We start from the raw sequence: 17,140 nt of genomic DNA, 5'->3' as shown, positions 1-17,140 counted from the left end.
TTCTCAGACAGCTGTCACCATTTGTTCTAACAGAGCATTACAGTTTACAAAATATTTGTCATCGGTACTGTGGTGGTCTAGTTGGCACCCTGTCAAATCCAAATGCAGTCTTCCAAGTGTTTCCATCTGTATCCCCCAAACAGGCTCCTCTAACACTTTGTTGTAGGAAAAGTGGTGAGAGGTGAGGATGAGAGGCACATTTTGCACACTGCCAGCTGCATGGAGATCCGAGTCCCAAATCTCTTTCCACTGCAGAAACAAAAATTTAGAATCTAGCACCCTTACATCCAGCCTCTGCTGGAGGTGTACAGCCTGTTTAACCTGCACAAAAGATAATGTCTTGCTTAAAAAAATATTTTCTTTTAGGGTAAAAATGGACTTCAGGGACTGCCAGGACTGAAAGGAAAAGCAGGTCTGAAAGGTGAAAAGGTATGTGTCCTGTTAATAAACAACAATTAAGTACCATTTAGGCTTAGAGATACTTTAATTTGTATATATTTGTATTGGTACAGTTTGAGAGATAGATAAAAATATGGAATCATGGGAAGAATTTAAGCATTCTACTGGTCATTCAGGAATGCATGGAGGTCACCACAACAGAATCATGAGTATTTTTCAAGGGTATGAATAAATTTCAGCAATAGAAAAAGTTGGGGCTTCATAGGAGAGCTAAGGGAGATATATTGAACACTTAATAAAGAAAAGTCAGTTGTTATGTATAACTGCTTTGGCAACTTCTTCCACTGGCTAAGGGATTTAACTGAGGCAGTGTAATCAAATTACTGTTAGGAAATGAACATAATTGAAATAAGAGCTAAACCATCTGAAGTAACAACTTGTATCTCTTCTGAGATACAGTGAGATATAATGAATTATATTATATATATTGTATATTATTGCAGTACATGTTGTACACAAAATTGGTATACAGACAGTATTCTCTATTACTATTCACCCTATTTGGCTAATTTTCTACATTACTCTTTCCTGATACAGCCCCATTGCAGATAGTGCCTTTCCTCTCTATGGACACCTTTGAGGAGCCTCCTTTCGTTTTTCTGTGCTGTGGAACTACTCTAGTCCCTCTAGCAAAGGCTCAATTTCCCCTGTAGTGTTTGCCAGTCACACTCTGGAAAAATAGTGTCCTACATGCCATTCAATAATTATCTGCTGAGGTTTCCTGCAAATCTGCTTTGGTCCTTCTTGTGACCAGAGTAATTTCCAGGGTGCTTGGTACTAATATAAGTAATTGATGTTAGGAAACTGAAAATTAGCCAAGCTGCTTTTAGTGAAAACAGAGCAAATGGGAAAGATGTCAAGATTATGGTTGTTTACATTTCTCCTATTTATAAGCTAAGTGAAAATTAGCAAGTGCAGCTTTATTTTGCAGCTGCTACAGCTGCAGCTGCTGTTAGGTGACCATTCTGATCTTCAGCAACAAGTGCTACAGCTACGCTGCCAAATGGAACAGGCCCAGGAACTGACTGATTTGCTGATGTTTGAAACTTGTAAAGCGTGGCCATGTTTTCGTGTCAGCATGGGCAATGTTTTGGCCCATGTCAAATAGATCTCTCAGGGACAATGCCTCCAGGGTAACATCAGCTGTTAAGTGTTCCCACTATGCTGCAAGATGAGACTGTGCTCCTCTGGTGCCACCCAGTAGGCTTTTTACTTTGAAATACTCGTGCTGGTGGATTGAAATACAGTTCTCATGTTATTTCATGAAAAGTGCACAGAAACTCACATTCAAAATACCAGCTTTGAACATACTCAGCTAAAAGGAGGTCCAGGGCCACCTAAGTACTGTGAGGCCAGCCAGTCTCTCCTACCTGACCTCGGGGTCGAAGGATGGGCCCCAACCTTAGTTTATTGATTAGAATAGCTATGAGAAGGAGAACATTAGTTGTGGAGAGCTAAAGCTATATTGGGAAGGAAAAAAACTTCAGTAATGCATTCCTGATTACTTTTATGGCTGTTTTAGTAAGGACACGTTAAGCTTAGTTTTTCGTTTTAAAATTTGGACTAATATTTTCAAGAGACACTTCAAAGAGACATTGTGAAAATAAGCTAACAAATGGGCACTAAAAATCCTAAGAATAGGTCCAAAACCACTAAGGAAAACTGGCAGCTTCATATGCAGAGCTTTTTCTTGGCAGTGCTTTAAACAGACCCAATTCCTGCAGTAGAAAGCAGGACGAGGAAGAAGACACTGCTCTGATCCTCTTTTATACATATGAATAATTTTTAAGTTAGTAGCTGTTCAGAAAATCATTTCATTATCCCAACCAGTGTGATTTCCTGCGACTGGCCGTGTTCACAGGGTGATTGCATGAAAACAAACACCGAACACTGACAGGAGCTAATGCAATAATCACTGGAAAAGCAAAGTATATGTTAAAATTAATGAAGACCATCTGTAAAATAACACACTGGCAGACAGTAAAAACAACCCCAAATGAATTAAACACATTCTCTGTAGACATGACTGAAGTATCACTATAGGAACCATTTGACAAAGCCACAGAGAACAAAGAACTGAATGAATACATTTATCTAATTAATGCTCTAGCATAAAGAGCAAGTGACCAAGAGGCAGGTAAAAGTCAGTGTTTCCTGCTATGTAACTGAATATGTGAATTTAGAAAACACAATTAAAATGCTCATAATCTCAGATAGTAAACTGGCAGATTAGAGTGTAAAGCCCAGATCAGCAGAGGCAGGACCTCAACTCCTGACTCCAGTGAAAAACAGTGGACTTGAGCTGAAAAATTATTAAAATTCACAAACATCTTAAACTGAGGCAGTTCAAACTAGCCTCAGCAAAATGTCAGAGGCGATGTAAGAAAGCTAAAGTAGAAGAGATGGTACTAATTACAAAAGAAAATGACACATATCCGAACAGGGTCTTTAATTGTGTTGGCAGTAGATAAAGGTCAATACACAGGAAAAAAATCACGATGTGGAGGTATTGGAAAAAGCAGTACAGATCCATGGTGTGGCCACACTGATGTATTCAGTTGTATCCTAAAAATGCAAGTTCCACAGTAAAACTTTATTCTAGCACTGTCTAATGCTGTCGATGCTGCTCGTATATTTGCAAATTCATTGCAGAAGCTAAAAGAGGAAGAGATCTTTCCTCCTTTGCCAATGCAAAGATCATGTTTCTTGAGAGCTTGTCTTAGAAATGAGCAAAGTTCAACCCTGCTCATAGCATCTCAGCAGTCACTTTTGTTGTTCCTTGTGACTGGAAATCCACACAGATTGTAGCTAATGCTTATACTATTTATATGGTGAAATCCTTGCTGATTTATCTTAATTCCTGTTTCAGGGTGATCCTGGTGAGGGATTGCCAGGACCCCCCGGACTACCAGGACCGGCAGGACCGTCTGCTCCTTCCAGAGGATTAGTGAGTATTTGGGGGTCTCTGTCAATCAGTGAGCTCAGCTTGCCACAGAGGAATCCAGAACTAAATAGGTTTTCTCTGGCAAAGTAAGCCTGACTGCCACAGATAAAATTGTGTCTTCTAAAACAATCATGCAGAAATGCAAATAAATGTCTGATTAAAGCGTGTGAGTACTGTCAGCTGCATAAACACCCAGTATCCTCTGACTTCAAGAGACCAGCAAGGCAGCTCCAGGTCCCTAGGACAAGGTGCTCCAACAGCTTTACCCAGTCAAAGGCCACTTCTATAAATGCAGCAGTGAACACCAGGTCCCACACCACCTTAACTTTCTTGTTCTCTGTGATAGCAACTTTCAAGATCTTTAGTTCTGGAATGAAGTGGAAGAAGTCTCAGTGCATTCTTAACTCCCAGACTTTTGAAACATTAGCTTTTGTAGTATGATATCAGATTCAGGTAGTAGTTCTCTCTGTACTTTGGTTTTCAGTTTGCAAAACATACACAGCTATGAAACTCATCAAGAACTAAACACTAAAGTGTTTTTTTTTTTTTAACAAAATATTTTAGAAAAAGCTTCAGTATAATAATTTCTCCTTATAAAATGCCTCTTTTGAATCCAGTTGTGGGAATCTTAGAACCTGGCTTTTTAACCGATAGGCACATTCTAGAAAACAGTGGTTATTTGTTAGGTATGTATTTTGGGATATTTTCAATGTTGACAGTTATCTTTCTGAAGTTAAAATTTGTCTGAGATGTTGCTTCACCTTCAGTTCACTTAGTCACATAACATGTGAGCGTGCAGGATAGCTGCCACTGTGCTCGTAGAGCATCTGCAGGTAAATACAGGGCTCAGTGTCTGCAAAATAAGATGGTGCCAAACACCAGAAATGTGATTGAAATGTTTTTGTAGTATTATAATTTATTTCACCACTGGCAGACTGCTGCAAGGATATTGACTATAGCTGTGTTTCCAGTAATTGTCAAGTGATATTTTCATTTTAAAATTAATATTTTAAAATGGAATTCTCCTAATTTCAGAATATACTGGAACCTGAAGAATCCGGTTCTGGAGATATTGACAGAGAGACTGAAATTTTAAGGGTAAGCATATGTTGATATTTCTCATTACCATAGTAAGGAGCTTTGTTTTACTCCTTCAGATCGTAGAAGGTCAATTTCAAAATGCAAATTTTGTCCATGCTTAATTTATGGTATCCAGAAAGTATTTGTAGGGTTTCATTTCAAGATGTGAAAAGGCCTTAATGCATGTGAGTGGGGAAGAAGCATGAGAAAGAAGGAGGAGGACAAAGAAATACTGGCAGGAGGACTTTTTAAAATTCAAAAATGCTTTTCTGAGTTCATTAAGTTTCCTATGAACTCCAGGATGCTATAGCATACTGAGGCCTCTGCTTTGCAACACAACTAGTGGTGTTTTTCATTCTCTCAGACTGGTTTCTGCCTCAAGAAAGTTAGTTCTCTTGCCTCTTAAATGCCCTGTGTAGGTAATGAGGCAGGTGAGTGCTTGGAAAACCCTGTTGACTGTGCTGAAAGTCCAAGATGACTTTCCTCCTAACAGAATCCCTTAGATGACTGTAAGTCAGAATTAAAGATTTCTTGAGCTTCAGTGCCATGGCCCAAAAAGTCAAACTCTCCGTGTCTGCCTACTAATGCAAGCAGCAACAAGGATGGACTTGGCACGAGAGAGAATATTTGCAAACATACCGTTTCTCCAAAAGTAACGTTTCATTCCTTTGATTCAATTTAAATACATCTGCTCATGTCCATGCAGGATAGATCTTCAGAGCAGAGGACTTTTTTACAGCACTAAGCACAATAAGAACTGACCACGAGTAGAGATTCTTAGTGCTCCAAAAACAGCACGGAGAAACCCTTTGAAATGGTTGTTGAGAAAAAAACTAACCACTTCCCTCTGTACAAGGATCTCTCGGTTTCATTATGGTTAAGTCTCTTAACTTCAGATTGATCCTCAGGATCTGTCGAAGGTCTTTCCTGGGTTGCAGAGAGCTGACACAAACCCGTTCGGTTTTCAGTTTCCTGCTTGCTGATGCATGCCGTGAGGTGGCACAGCTCAGAGAGCGAGGGTGAGGAAGGTGTGGGAACAAGTTAAGCCCAGCAGCCCCTGCATTCAGTTAATTAGGATCAAAGAGGAGTGTTTTGGCCTTGACTGGTGTTTTTGATAAAGACAGTGCTGGGTTCTCAAAGCGAACGCCGCTTAATGGTCTGCAGGTTTTGTCCGTGGCTGAATACAGTCAAACATGATATGAGAGTGTGCAGGGAGGGGGGTCAAAACACCAGTTTAGGATGATCCTGGGAATTTCAGTTAACTAAAAGACAAATATGAGGTGCTGTTTAGTAGAGAATATGAATAAAAGGGGAAAGCTGTAAAAGATCAGCAGACAAATCCCAAAATGGAACTCTGTGTGGTGTGCAGCCTCATTTCTTTCAGCGCCCATATTTGCCATAGGAGGTCAGTGTGACCCTACAAAAGGAGTGTATTATCTGTGAAACTGAAATTGGTTCTTCATGAAGAAGAAGTGGGGTGGAAACCCAAACTGAGAGTTTTATGCGCCCGAACATCACATGTGAGCTTTTTCCTGTTCTGTGTATATGCAAATGAACCTGAGCTTGGTAATTTCTAACAGTGCTGCTGATTTATCCAGGGTCTTCCTGGGCCACCAGGCCCTCCAGGACTGCCTGGTCTTCCAGGAAAGCCAGCACCTGATTCAGGTGTAGGACCTCCTGGGTCACCAGGGGAAGATGGAGCTTCTGGGGAGCCAGGCCCTGAAGTGAGTACCCATACATGATGTTGTTTCTGTCCTGTGACAATAAGTTCTAAGGCTTACAGTCTATAGAAGTCTTAAAAACATTGCAGAATATTTTTAATTTAAGAGGTTGGATTTTATTCAAATTTTGCACCAAAAAAAAAAAAATCTTGTTATCTAAAGCACATTACTTTACAGCAGGATGTACATTTGGCAGACAAATACTGGTAATCTGGACCAGAATAAGGAAAAAGTAAGAATCCTTTTAGCAACACTGAATAAAGCTAGGTATTATTTTTATATTTACATCCTTCCCAAAAACAGATGAATAAATAAATGGATAAAAGATCCCCAGAGGCCAGAATACACACCTGTAAATTTAATTAAAGGCTTTCAGAGCCCAATTTAAAAAATGTAGGCCATGCAACATAGCATGTAACTGTTACCTTTCTTACATGTGTAGTTACTGGGGGCTGGACATCAATACCTGTACTGACTGATTGGTTGACCCTACAAAGATAGTTTTTCCCAGCCTGCCTACTGGCTCAAAAGCATGCTAAGTCATGGATACAACACAGGAGATTGGGTGGAGAATTTAATACACATTTTTCAAGGCAAAATTAAAGTGAGGTATCATGAACAATCTGAGCACCATCAGCCAAAGCAAAGCGGCAGAGCCTTTTTTTTTCTCCAGAAAGACTTTTTAGGAGTACCTTTCCTAAAAGGGTAGGAATGCACCTTTCAGGCTCAGCCACCCAGGGACACTTGGCAAAGTGAGTCTGAATAAACCAAGCACTCCCCTGCGTGGGGATGTGAGACCCAGCATCATTGTTCCCATGCTGGGGTATGTGTGAATCAAGACCTCTGTCACCCTGCTGGCTTCTCTGTTTGCAGCGACAACACACAGAAGCCTCCTGTTTGACACCATGCCCTCTGTATCACAGCTGCTTTTAATGATTCTCTGATCACCTGGCCACATTCTGATTTTGTCAATACCAGGGTTTTCTCAGCTGGGCCTCATCTAGCACTGATATTGCCAAAAGTGTGGATAACTGAGATGCCTGGGGATTTTAACCCCACCGCATCTTTTGGAGGGTTGTCAAAACCTTCTTGGATAGCACCATTGGTTTGCATGCTGATGTTATATCCACATCATGCTGGGTTTTGTTTTTGTTTACTATTTTATGGTTGTTTGAGATAATCTTCTATTTAAATATTTTGATACAAAGCCAAACAAAAGTGTTAATGGTGTGAGGTACTACCTGGTGCTAACACATTAGTCTTTGATAATGCTGTATCATCAGCTGGTCCAAAACACATGCATCTGATAAAAACTGGGCTCTTGAATGGCACCTGCCTTAGACTCACTACCATCCACAGGGTCCTCAAGGTCCTCCTGGTCGAGATGGAGCGGTTGGCCCACCAGGATGGAAGGGAGAAAAGGTAAGTTAAATGTCTGTCTTGCTCCTACTTCAGTGGAAAATCTTTGTCAATTGTAGGCTGCAAAAATCATAAACAGTTGTCCCTGCAACACATTAGCAGCTGGCTTCAATATTTTTTAATTAGATCCAGCTGCTAATGGCTTATTAGAACACATCTCAACAGACATATTCAAAAATCCACAATTTCCTATTGGATACTGTCTCATTTTCTGCAGCATGCAATATTCAAAATGCAATAGGAACTACTCTCTTGTGATTTGCCACTAAAAAGCCAGTCATGACTGGGCTCAGACAGGTGAGTCTGTAGGGGGAAAAGGAGAACTCCAGCTAGTCCAGCCTGGTACAGACTGACAGCATGTTATGTGACAGGTGAGGAGAGTCTGAAGGAGAGCAAACCATTTAATGTGGCTCACAGGGGACAAAAGCATGGTTGACTTTGGCTGGGCACCAGGGGCCACCAAAGCCACTCCATCATTTCCCTGCTCAGATTCTCTCAGGCAGAGAGAAAGGTTCATGGGTTGAGATCAGGACAGGGAGATCAGCCAGAAATTACTGTCACAGGCAAAACGGACTCAGTGTGGGGAAATTAATCTAATCTATTGCCAATGAAAAGGTCAGAATCAGATAATGGAAATAAAACCATATCTTAAAAACATTTTCCCTCAACCTCTCCCTTATTCCCAGCTTTAACTTTACTCCCGATTTCTCTACGTCCTCCACCTCAGCCAATTCAGGGGGATGGGGAGTGGGGATTGCAGTCAGTTCATCACATGTTGGCTCTGTCACTGCCTCCTCCTCAGGAGGAGGACTCTTTTCACTCTTCCCCTGCTCTAAGAAGGTGTCCCTCCCACGGGAGACAGTCCTCCACAAACTTCTCCAACAGGATTCCTTCCCAGAGGCCACAGTTCTTCATGAACTGCTCCAGCACAGGTCTCTTCCACACACAGTCCTCCAGGAACAGACTGCTCCAGCATGAGTCCCACATGGCATCACAGGTCCTGACAGGAGCCTGCTTCCAGTGTGGCCTTCCCTTCCTTCCTGAAGGAGGTCACAGCCCCCTTCAGGCACCTCCACCTGCTCCAGTGTACGGCTCCTCCAAGGCTGCAGGTGGATCTCTGCTCCACTGTGGACCTCCATGGGCTGCAGGGACACAGCCTGTCTCACCATTGTCTTCACCGTGGGCTGCAGGGGCACAGCCTGTCTCACCATTGTCTTCACCGTGGGCTGCAGGGGAATCTCTGTTCCAGCCCCTGGCGCATCTCCTCCCCTTCCCTCTGCACTGACGTTCGTGTCTGCAGGGCTGTTCCTCTTGGGTGTTCTCGCTCCTCTCTTATCTGGCTGCATTTGCTCCTGTGCAGTGATTCTTTCCCCTCCTTAACTCTGTTATCCCAGAAATGCTTACACTGTCAGTGGTTGGCTCAGCCTTGGCCAGTGGTGGGTCTGTCCCGGAGCAGGTGGCATCGGCTCTGTCAGACACAGGGGAAGCTTCTGGCAGCTTCTCACAGAAGCCACACCTGTAGCCTGCCCACTACCAACATTTTGCCACGCAAACCCAGTATGGAAGGCTAGTAAGTTTGCATTTTAAGTGCTGAATCCATATTTTTCACCCCACTTCAAGAAGGATGTGGAGAAAACAGAGACAAAGACTACAGGATAATTTTGTCCTCTAGTGAGCTTCTACAAGACATTTTATGCACAAGCACTTGAGAGCAGATTCCCAAGTGTGCATTGTAAGCTCACATACCGTAAGAGAAATGAAAAAGTAAGTCTTAAATGGCCAGAATATCGATTTATTTTTGTCTCTGAAGGCTGAAGGTTCTGAGCTGTGATTTCAGAAGCCTGAGGTTGTTCAAAGTTCAGCCCACATGGGAACTAGCAGCTACCCAAAAAATGCAGCATGTAATATTACAAAGCAGGCATCCAAAATCTGTGTCCAGTGTAATCAGTGGTATGTGTTTTCCATGGAGGAGTCTAAGAATAGAAAGAAGTCTAGCTGAACTAAACTCAGCCTGAATTGCATACTATAAGAAGAGAGTGATGTGGAAAGGGAACCGATTGGAAGAGATATTAAATTTTCCAAAAATGCATAATCTCAAAAAAAGGACAAAACTCAAATGTTTTGCCTCACTGACCGTGTTTTGCTGCATTGTGTATATTTGATAAAAGTTCAATCAGAAATTAAATACTACAGATTGACTTCTGCTCTATAAAATCCCCAGCACACTGGCATAATAGAATTTTTTACATTTCTACTTCTAATTTTTTTCCGAAAACCTTGATTTAATCTATATTACGATATCTATTTGAATCATTATTACCAGTTAATCCAGGGAAGATTATAGGTAGAAACTGCAGGATGAACTGAAAGTAAATTTAGTTTGGAGTAACATTTGACATGGGATTTTGCCATTGTTTTTGGAAGAAAACTATCATTTTACCCCTGGTGCTTACTCATTTTTTTCAGACCTTACTAAATTAATATTTCTGTTGAGTGAGTAAGGGCAGGAGCTTGCCAATATAACAATTAATTCCACTAGATTCAGTGCAATTTGGAAAAGAAGTATTAGCATGTTGTGGCTTTCTGTCTATTCAGTCAACTAGAAGTGGAAAAGCCAGTATGTAAGTGAAGTGTATAAAAACAAATCTTGACAAAATCTTGATTGCTGCAGAGGAACCTTAAAATGATACTAGTCATCACATCCCGTGTTTGGAATGGTGTCCTAGACAACATGTGTGGGATCAGTTCCCACTTCTTATATCCCATAAGAATGTTGACATTTGCATTCAGAAACAGGAGGATGCGACCTGCAATGCTTAATTCTGTGTGCTGCAGCAATAATTAAAATATGAGATTGTGCCCTGTCAGCTTATCAGACCAGAGCTGTTAATATGTTGTCGTGGCTCCTGAATTACAGATAGTTTTCTTTTTAACTATGAGATCTGGTGTTTCAGATAAAGGACATTTACGGAAAGGGCATCAAACCTGCACAGAAATCTGTAGCATTTTTATTAAGGAAAAATATCATAAATTTGTTTTTGTTGCCTGTCTAATGCTCTTACTGCAGGTACTTAGGATTGATTTTCTTTTACAGGGTGATCAAGGTCCTCCCGGCTCTGTTGGTCCAAAGGTAACAAAAAGGCAGTGTCTTTATAGAGTGACAGTGTCACTCTGATACAGCACATTACTGAAAAGGGATGAGAAGTCTAATAGATTATTGTTGTGAAACCTAATGAAGTCAACAGACTTGGCTTCCCAGCTGGCTGACATACCTCCTTACGAAGCGTGGCCAGCAGGTTGAGAGAGGTGAGACCCCCTCTGTACTCTGCTCTCGTGAGACCACGCCTGGAGTACTGTGTCCAGCCCTGTCCAGGACAAAGACTGTTGGAGCAAGTCCAGGAGAGGGCCATGAAGATGATCAGAGGTGACTGATCATCTTCATGATGACCAAGGCCAAGCTGGACAGGGCTTTCAGCAACATGATCCAGTGGAAGCTGTCGCTGCCCATGGGGATTGAAACTAGATGAGCTTGAAAGTCCTTTCCAGCCCAAACCATTCTGTCCTCCTATTAATCTACTTAGTTGCATCTAATTATGCATATTTAGTATATTAATAGACCGATTTTTTAATTTCAGGGTGATACTGGAGTCACTGGATCAATAGGCCCCAAAGGAGAAGCTGGTGCTCTTGGGTCTCCTGGGAAACCTGGACCACCAGGACCTCCTGGGCCTCCTGGGCCCCCTGGACCTCCTGGACCACCAGGACTAAGCTACAGCTTAGGATTTGAGGTACTTTGCCATTATGGAATTTGTTGTAGGTATGAATATATTTCCTCCAGAGGAGGGGCGATGTGATCACCTGTGTATTTCACAGGTATTTGAGGATGAATTTATGGCAAGGAGAGTAATTTTTTTCTGGTTTGAAATTTGCCTAGGAGTAGCCTACTGTTGCTTTTACATTTGACCATATGGTTGACCATGCTTAGACCACAGAAGTAATTAATTTCTTTGGGCAATATTCATTGAACTATTTAGTAGTAGCAGCACTGTTCAGGTGCTATTTTGGATGCTTATATCATTGCTAATATAAAATCCTCAAATACTCAAATACTTTACTGCAAGGGAAAACTTCCTTAGCACTTTTTTTCGTGTAAATAATTCAGAGCAGCAATCTAAATGTGCACAGAGACTTGACAGTATTCATTAAAATGGAACTCCAGACCCCCCTAAAGTTATGACATTTCCCCTGCTGCCACTCATGAGACCACAAGTTTAGTTTAGACATGGCACGGTGTAAAGTGTAAATACAGAGACACATGTTGGTCATTTCTGACCTCGTGGGCTGTTCTATGTAGAAGAAAAATGTTCCATTAAAAAATAAAATTGCAGATGCTACTCTTACTACTTCTGAGAATAATACCTTCTTCACTGTAAAACATGAGATCTGGCAAACCCAGGATGAGTTTTACGTATCATTTGAGAGCTGCTTGTTAAGATGTTCTTGTTAGAGCACCAAGTGGCTTTGCAGTTCAGAAAGGCAAGGAATGCACACCCAGGTTCAAGAACTGGAGCTGCTACATTGACATCTTTGCGAAAAGAGGTTGAGGAATTGTCTACATCAACATTCACATATGTGTCTTCCTTTTTTTTTTTATTAATTATTTTCCCTGCATTTTTCACGTCTAATTTAACTGTTTGGCTCAGGAAAGATTTTTCCAGCCTGTTTTATGTCATGGGATATAGCAAAAGTTTGCATAGCAGCTTAGGGCAGTTTCATCAGAGAAGTAAGCAATGTTAGACCAAAACTACTGCCCATCCAGCCAGAACTGCTGCAGAAAAGCGGTGGTGTTTAAAAGATATCAGTTTAGTTACACGTTTCTCCGAGTGTCTGCCCTACCCATTTGTTTGTTTCTCTTTTTGTTACTCTAGAGGCACCTTGAGGTGTTACAGAGGTGGCAACTAATGCTTATTTAGAGATATATTTTGCTTTCTGATGTCTGACTAGATAATATTCTACTATATACACTACTGGTTAAGAATCTCAGTAGATTTCAAGGGACAAAAAAATCTCTCCAGCAGTTCACAAGTTCTTAGTTGCCATCATTGCAATTGTTAGCAAGGAATAGCGTGAAGTCTCAGGGTGCAAACACTCCATTGCCTTAACTTAGACACACCAGAAAGTGGTACAGAGTCTCCCCTCAGTAAATATGTCCTTGTCTCAGAATGAGTTAAGGACCACTGGTAAGTCACATCTTCAACCCAAGCCTGGTCTGAGTTTTAGCCCAGGACAATGGTTTCTCTGATCTAAGTCATCTTCTGTGACCCTTGGGGGCCCAGTCTTGAGAAATTCTTCGCTTTTCCCCGTTCACACTATTTGAAGCCAACATGGCCTCATTATGCCCCTATTTTTCCTCTGCAGTTGGGTACTCAGCATCTGACACTTCTGATACCGAAGTCTCAGAGGAGCAAAATAGGCAGATGAACAGGAGAGAGTGAAAAATGGAAGTCCCCACTTTTATGGATTCAAACACAGAAGGATCTCAGCTCTAACTGCAGTAAAAATATCTTTAACTGGCTTTATCTTGAACTCCATCTAGTCCAAGCAAAATTGGCATATCTGTCATTTCACTGCGAGGAATACTGCTGTAAACAGGCTTGCTGGTTCTAGCTGATCTTTTGAATGCCCACCCCTGCCATCTGTTAAGACATCACCATGGTCTGCCAGTTTGTTAGGGTGACACTACCTTTTGGTTGGCAGTCTGTTTATTGCTGTAAGGCTGTTTCTGCAAAACATTCCTGTTAGCACTTGTTAGCATCTGTGATCAGCTTTGTGCAGAAAACCAAATGGCATGGGGTTTGCTGGCACTTATGCTTGCCAAAAGAACAGTTTGAGCTGCAGAAGGTACCTGGTAAACCCATTTAAAACATGCAGATGTCAAAAGAGATGGTGTGTTACTCAAAGCAGGCATCAAGCACTCTCTTAAAGGGAAAAACAGACTGGCACAGTGAAGTCAAGGGAAAGGACCCAGAAACACAATTTGTGGTTTACCCTAAGCAGAGAGTGTTCGGTTAAACAAAGAGAATATGAGGACATTTTCTGTTGGTATTTGATACATTGATGGCTGATGGTGGAGCAGAATGAAAATCTGAATAACACTCAATCTCAGGTGAAGTTGTGTGAAAAGTCTTCCTTGGCCCCAAAAGGAAGGACCTGATTCCAGCTGTGTATTCCTTCTGCTTCTCTTGCTCCTGTGGAGATGGCAGAAAAGGGGAAAAGAATGAGATATGTCATTTTCAGTGGAGTCAGATCAGCTGATGTTTTCTGTAACTTCGGCATGAGGCTGTCCTTCAGCAGCAGCTTAAGCTCATCTAATTGGTCTCCCACCCTTTCCCTCGCACCATCTCCAGAGTGCATCACACTTATGCTAATCTCAGCCATTTCAAGTCACTAACTAGCATAAAGCTAAATAGGCAAGGAGTGAAGGAGTGTGGGTTTCTCTCTAAACATGAGAAATTGATACAAGGCTGGTTATCACTGAGAGATGGAGATTCGGCTTTATTCTTGTTCCTTTTCCCATCTCAGACATTCCTGACACATGCTTGCCCTTCCCGTGCGCTAACAACCAGTGTTCCATCAATTCTTCTAGCAAGTCAATTTAATTTACTAAAAGTTTAGAGAACCATCCCAGAACCATCCCACACCCAAAAAGTAACATATTTTCTACCGGTGATGTAAAGGAAAGTAAGAGGATTCAACACACGGCACTGACGTTGAAAATGAAAGCTGTATGGCTCTGAGCAAGGAAATGGAACAAAGAAAGATTAAGATTTTCCCTTCTCAGAAAAGGGCAAAAATTAAGCCAGCACAGCTGCAGTTCTGCCATGGATCTGGAATGTTATAGAACAGTGAAAGCTGAAGGGAGGTTCCTGCTTTCTATGTAATTTCCTTTAAAACTACCAGAAAATCTCCACAGAAACATGGATGCTACTCTCAAAGACTCCCACTACGCAGAGACTTCTTTCTGAAGTCAGCAGAAGATGATGGCAATGAACACTGTGCTGGAGCAGGTGGCCTATAAGGAAATTCTCAGGGAACCAAGCTTGCTTAAGCCTCCATCCCTGGGAAGTTCCAGGGCCTGAGGAGAAAAAGCCCCAAACAACCTGATTTGAATTTAGTGTTGACATTGCTTTCAATAGAATCCCTTTCAATATAATGAATTGTAAAATTCTGTGATGGGGCACTTTTTTTTCTGCTCAGTGTCAGTAAGTTATATTTTAGGCAGGAGTTCAGCATTCAATTAGGAAGGACCTTCATTTGCGAAAAGTTATTGCTGCTCTTACCAGACTGTCTGCAAGTTCTTGTGGCTGTAAGTCAGTTCTGTGACCCTCACTAGTCATTATGGTGTTTCAGTAGCTGAGTGGTAGGTAAATGCTAAACAGAAAAATACTGCTACGGAATGCTTAAACATAGTACATACTCAAAAGTGTGATGCTGTCTCACTTCTGCCTGAATCTGTGCAGCCTGAAGTGCTGGAGAAATGGTGTCAAATTGGCAAGATAGTAAAGAACAGAGGAAGATCAATATGTTTTTATCACATTTGAGTGGAGCCTGTCTCCAGAACATCATCCATTGGTCAAAAAAAGGGTAATAAGAAAAGATAAAAATATATGTTTCCAGTTTTTACAGGACTCCAGAAAACAGTGCAGTTACAAAATTATAAATTCTTAAATTCTGTAGCATTTTTTCTCTTCCATTAGGACATGGAAGGATCAGGTACCATTGGCCTGTTAAGTGAATCCAGAATTCCAGGATCAAAGGGGCCAAAGGTAAGTGGATGTTTGGGGGGAAGGGAGTGTCGTTTGTTGTTGGGTTGCTGAGAGATTTTTTTCAAACCAAAAATTCCCTCCTTTCTGCTTTTTGGAAACATATAGCCTCAGTCAGCTATGGATAGCTCATTAGCTAATGATTTTTTGATTCTGCTCTGCTCTTTTCTTGAGCTACTAAAGGACGATATAGGGGGTTTCATATTATCTAGCTCTCTATCTCTTTTTTTACCCCAGTAGATTCCCTTCCTGCATATGAAGATGAATTCCATATATAAAGATGAAACTGAAACGTTGTAGTTTGACAATCAAACGTGCGTAATTTGGCATGCCACTTTGAAACAAGAAATTTATTCCCAATAGTGTGGATTAATGTCACAGAAAAAGATACGCTTTTTTTCCTCCATCACTGTGTCTCAGGACACTTTTTTCTAGTGTGGGCCACTTTTAATAATCAAGTAGGGAATGTGGGAATATGATGCATCAGTGCCTATAGAGCTGGTGACAGTTCTGCTTTGAGGGGGTTGTTGGATTAGATGGGCTCCTCAGGGCCCTGTATAACCCTGTTTCTATGATTCTGTGAGTCATCAGAAACTAACTGAACACAGGGGACAGGGGTTACTTTGAGCAGCTCTCTACTGTGTTGCTTTAAAGTACTAATAATCATGAGTCACTGAAGTTATAGCTGACTCAGTTTAATAGCTTAGAGACCTTTGAGCCCTTTTATGCCTTTTCCTAGATACTAAAAAAGTGGTACAAAACAAGTTGCAAAAATAAGAATTGAATTTGTTAGCTGAAACAAGCTAGTGTCCAAAACCAGGGCCAGAATTCCCTACTCTGACCTGCCTTAATGACAGCCTTACTCTCATTTTTGGTTTTATAGCAGGCTTTGTTTCCAAGTCACTCAGCTATAAATATTCAAAAAATGTCTTACTGCAGTTGAACAAAATTTTCCTGTCACTGTTTAATTAGTCTGCAAAGTTTGAGTCAGTGAAAGAAGACAAATAACAATTTTGTTGCAATCGTGAAAGTGCTTTTATGTGCTTACTGGTACTGCATTATGAGCCACTTACACTCATGACAACTCCAGAGTCCCCAGCTGCCTTTGGGTGAAAACAGAGTATCTGCTTCTAAGAGGGTTGCAACTCAAAGCAGCTTCTAGGAAATATATTGCATTTATTATCACTGTGTGTAGGAAATAAATTACATTTATTGGCACTATATTTGTACCCGTTGAAATTTTTATTCATCTTTTATCAGAAAGTGGTGGTTATGTTTTGAAGTAGAAGTATCGAATTTATTTTCTCTGTAGGCTCAGCTCTCGTTTCCAGGGTTTCTATTCTCTTCCTTTCACGGATCAGTGTAAATTTTTGTTCATGTTTTAGCATTGTTTAGCGTTAGCATTTATTAATGCCTTCATATTCCAGATAAAGACCGCATAGTCACTTTGCTGAATTCCTTTTTTCTTCCAATTCAGCTTTCTAAAGGGATCAATAATGAACTGTTATCCATTTTACCATCAAAGAGTCGTAATTGTACTTTACAGCTGATGCCACCATACACAGACATGACAGGAATTTGCCTTTCCAAATGTTGTTTGAAACAAACCTTTTGGGAAACTGCTTTTAAACCAAGCAAGACTGTGTTACCTCTAAACTGGTAACATATGTTAATTATAGCCAAGAAAACAAATT

General features: G+C 41.1%; 1 protein-coding gene across 1 annotated transcript in view; it reads left to right on the top strand.

The window, feature by feature from the left end:
- LOC114063817 (collagen alpha-1(XV) chain-like) overlaps positions 1–17,140 on the top strand; it is a 109,243-nt gene that overhangs the window by 49,489 nt on the left and 42,614 nt on the right. The window contains exons 9-16 of the mRNA XM_027896354.1: positions 367–429; positions 3,329–3,406; positions 4,439–4,501; positions 6,082–6,207; positions 7,564–7,626; positions 10,718–10,753; positions 11,259–11,411; positions 15,381–15,449. Coding sequence (XP_027752155.1) covers positions 367–429; positions 3,329–3,406; positions 4,439–4,501; positions 6,082–6,207; positions 7,564–7,626; positions 10,718–10,753; positions 11,259–11,411; positions 15,381–15,449 — 651 coding nt within the window. The remainder of the gene's footprint in view (positions 1–366; positions 430–3,328; positions 3,407–4,438; positions 4,502–6,081; positions 6,208–7,563; positions 7,627–10,717; positions 10,754–11,258; positions 11,412–15,380; positions 15,450–17,140) is intronic.

This window comes from Empidonax traillii, unplaced genomic scaffold, assembly GCF_003031625.1.
Source record: "Empidonax traillii isolate 1590-97213 ecotype Southwest subspecies unplaced genomic scaffold, ASM303162v1 scaffold494:size460735, whole genome shotgun sequence".
Classification (NCBI taxonomy): Eukaryota; Metazoa; Chordata; class Aves; order Passeriformes; family Tyrannidae; genus Empidonax; species Empidonax traillii.
Note: the sequence above shows the minus strand (reverse complement) of the source record. Positions and strands in the feature narration are given on the sequence as shown.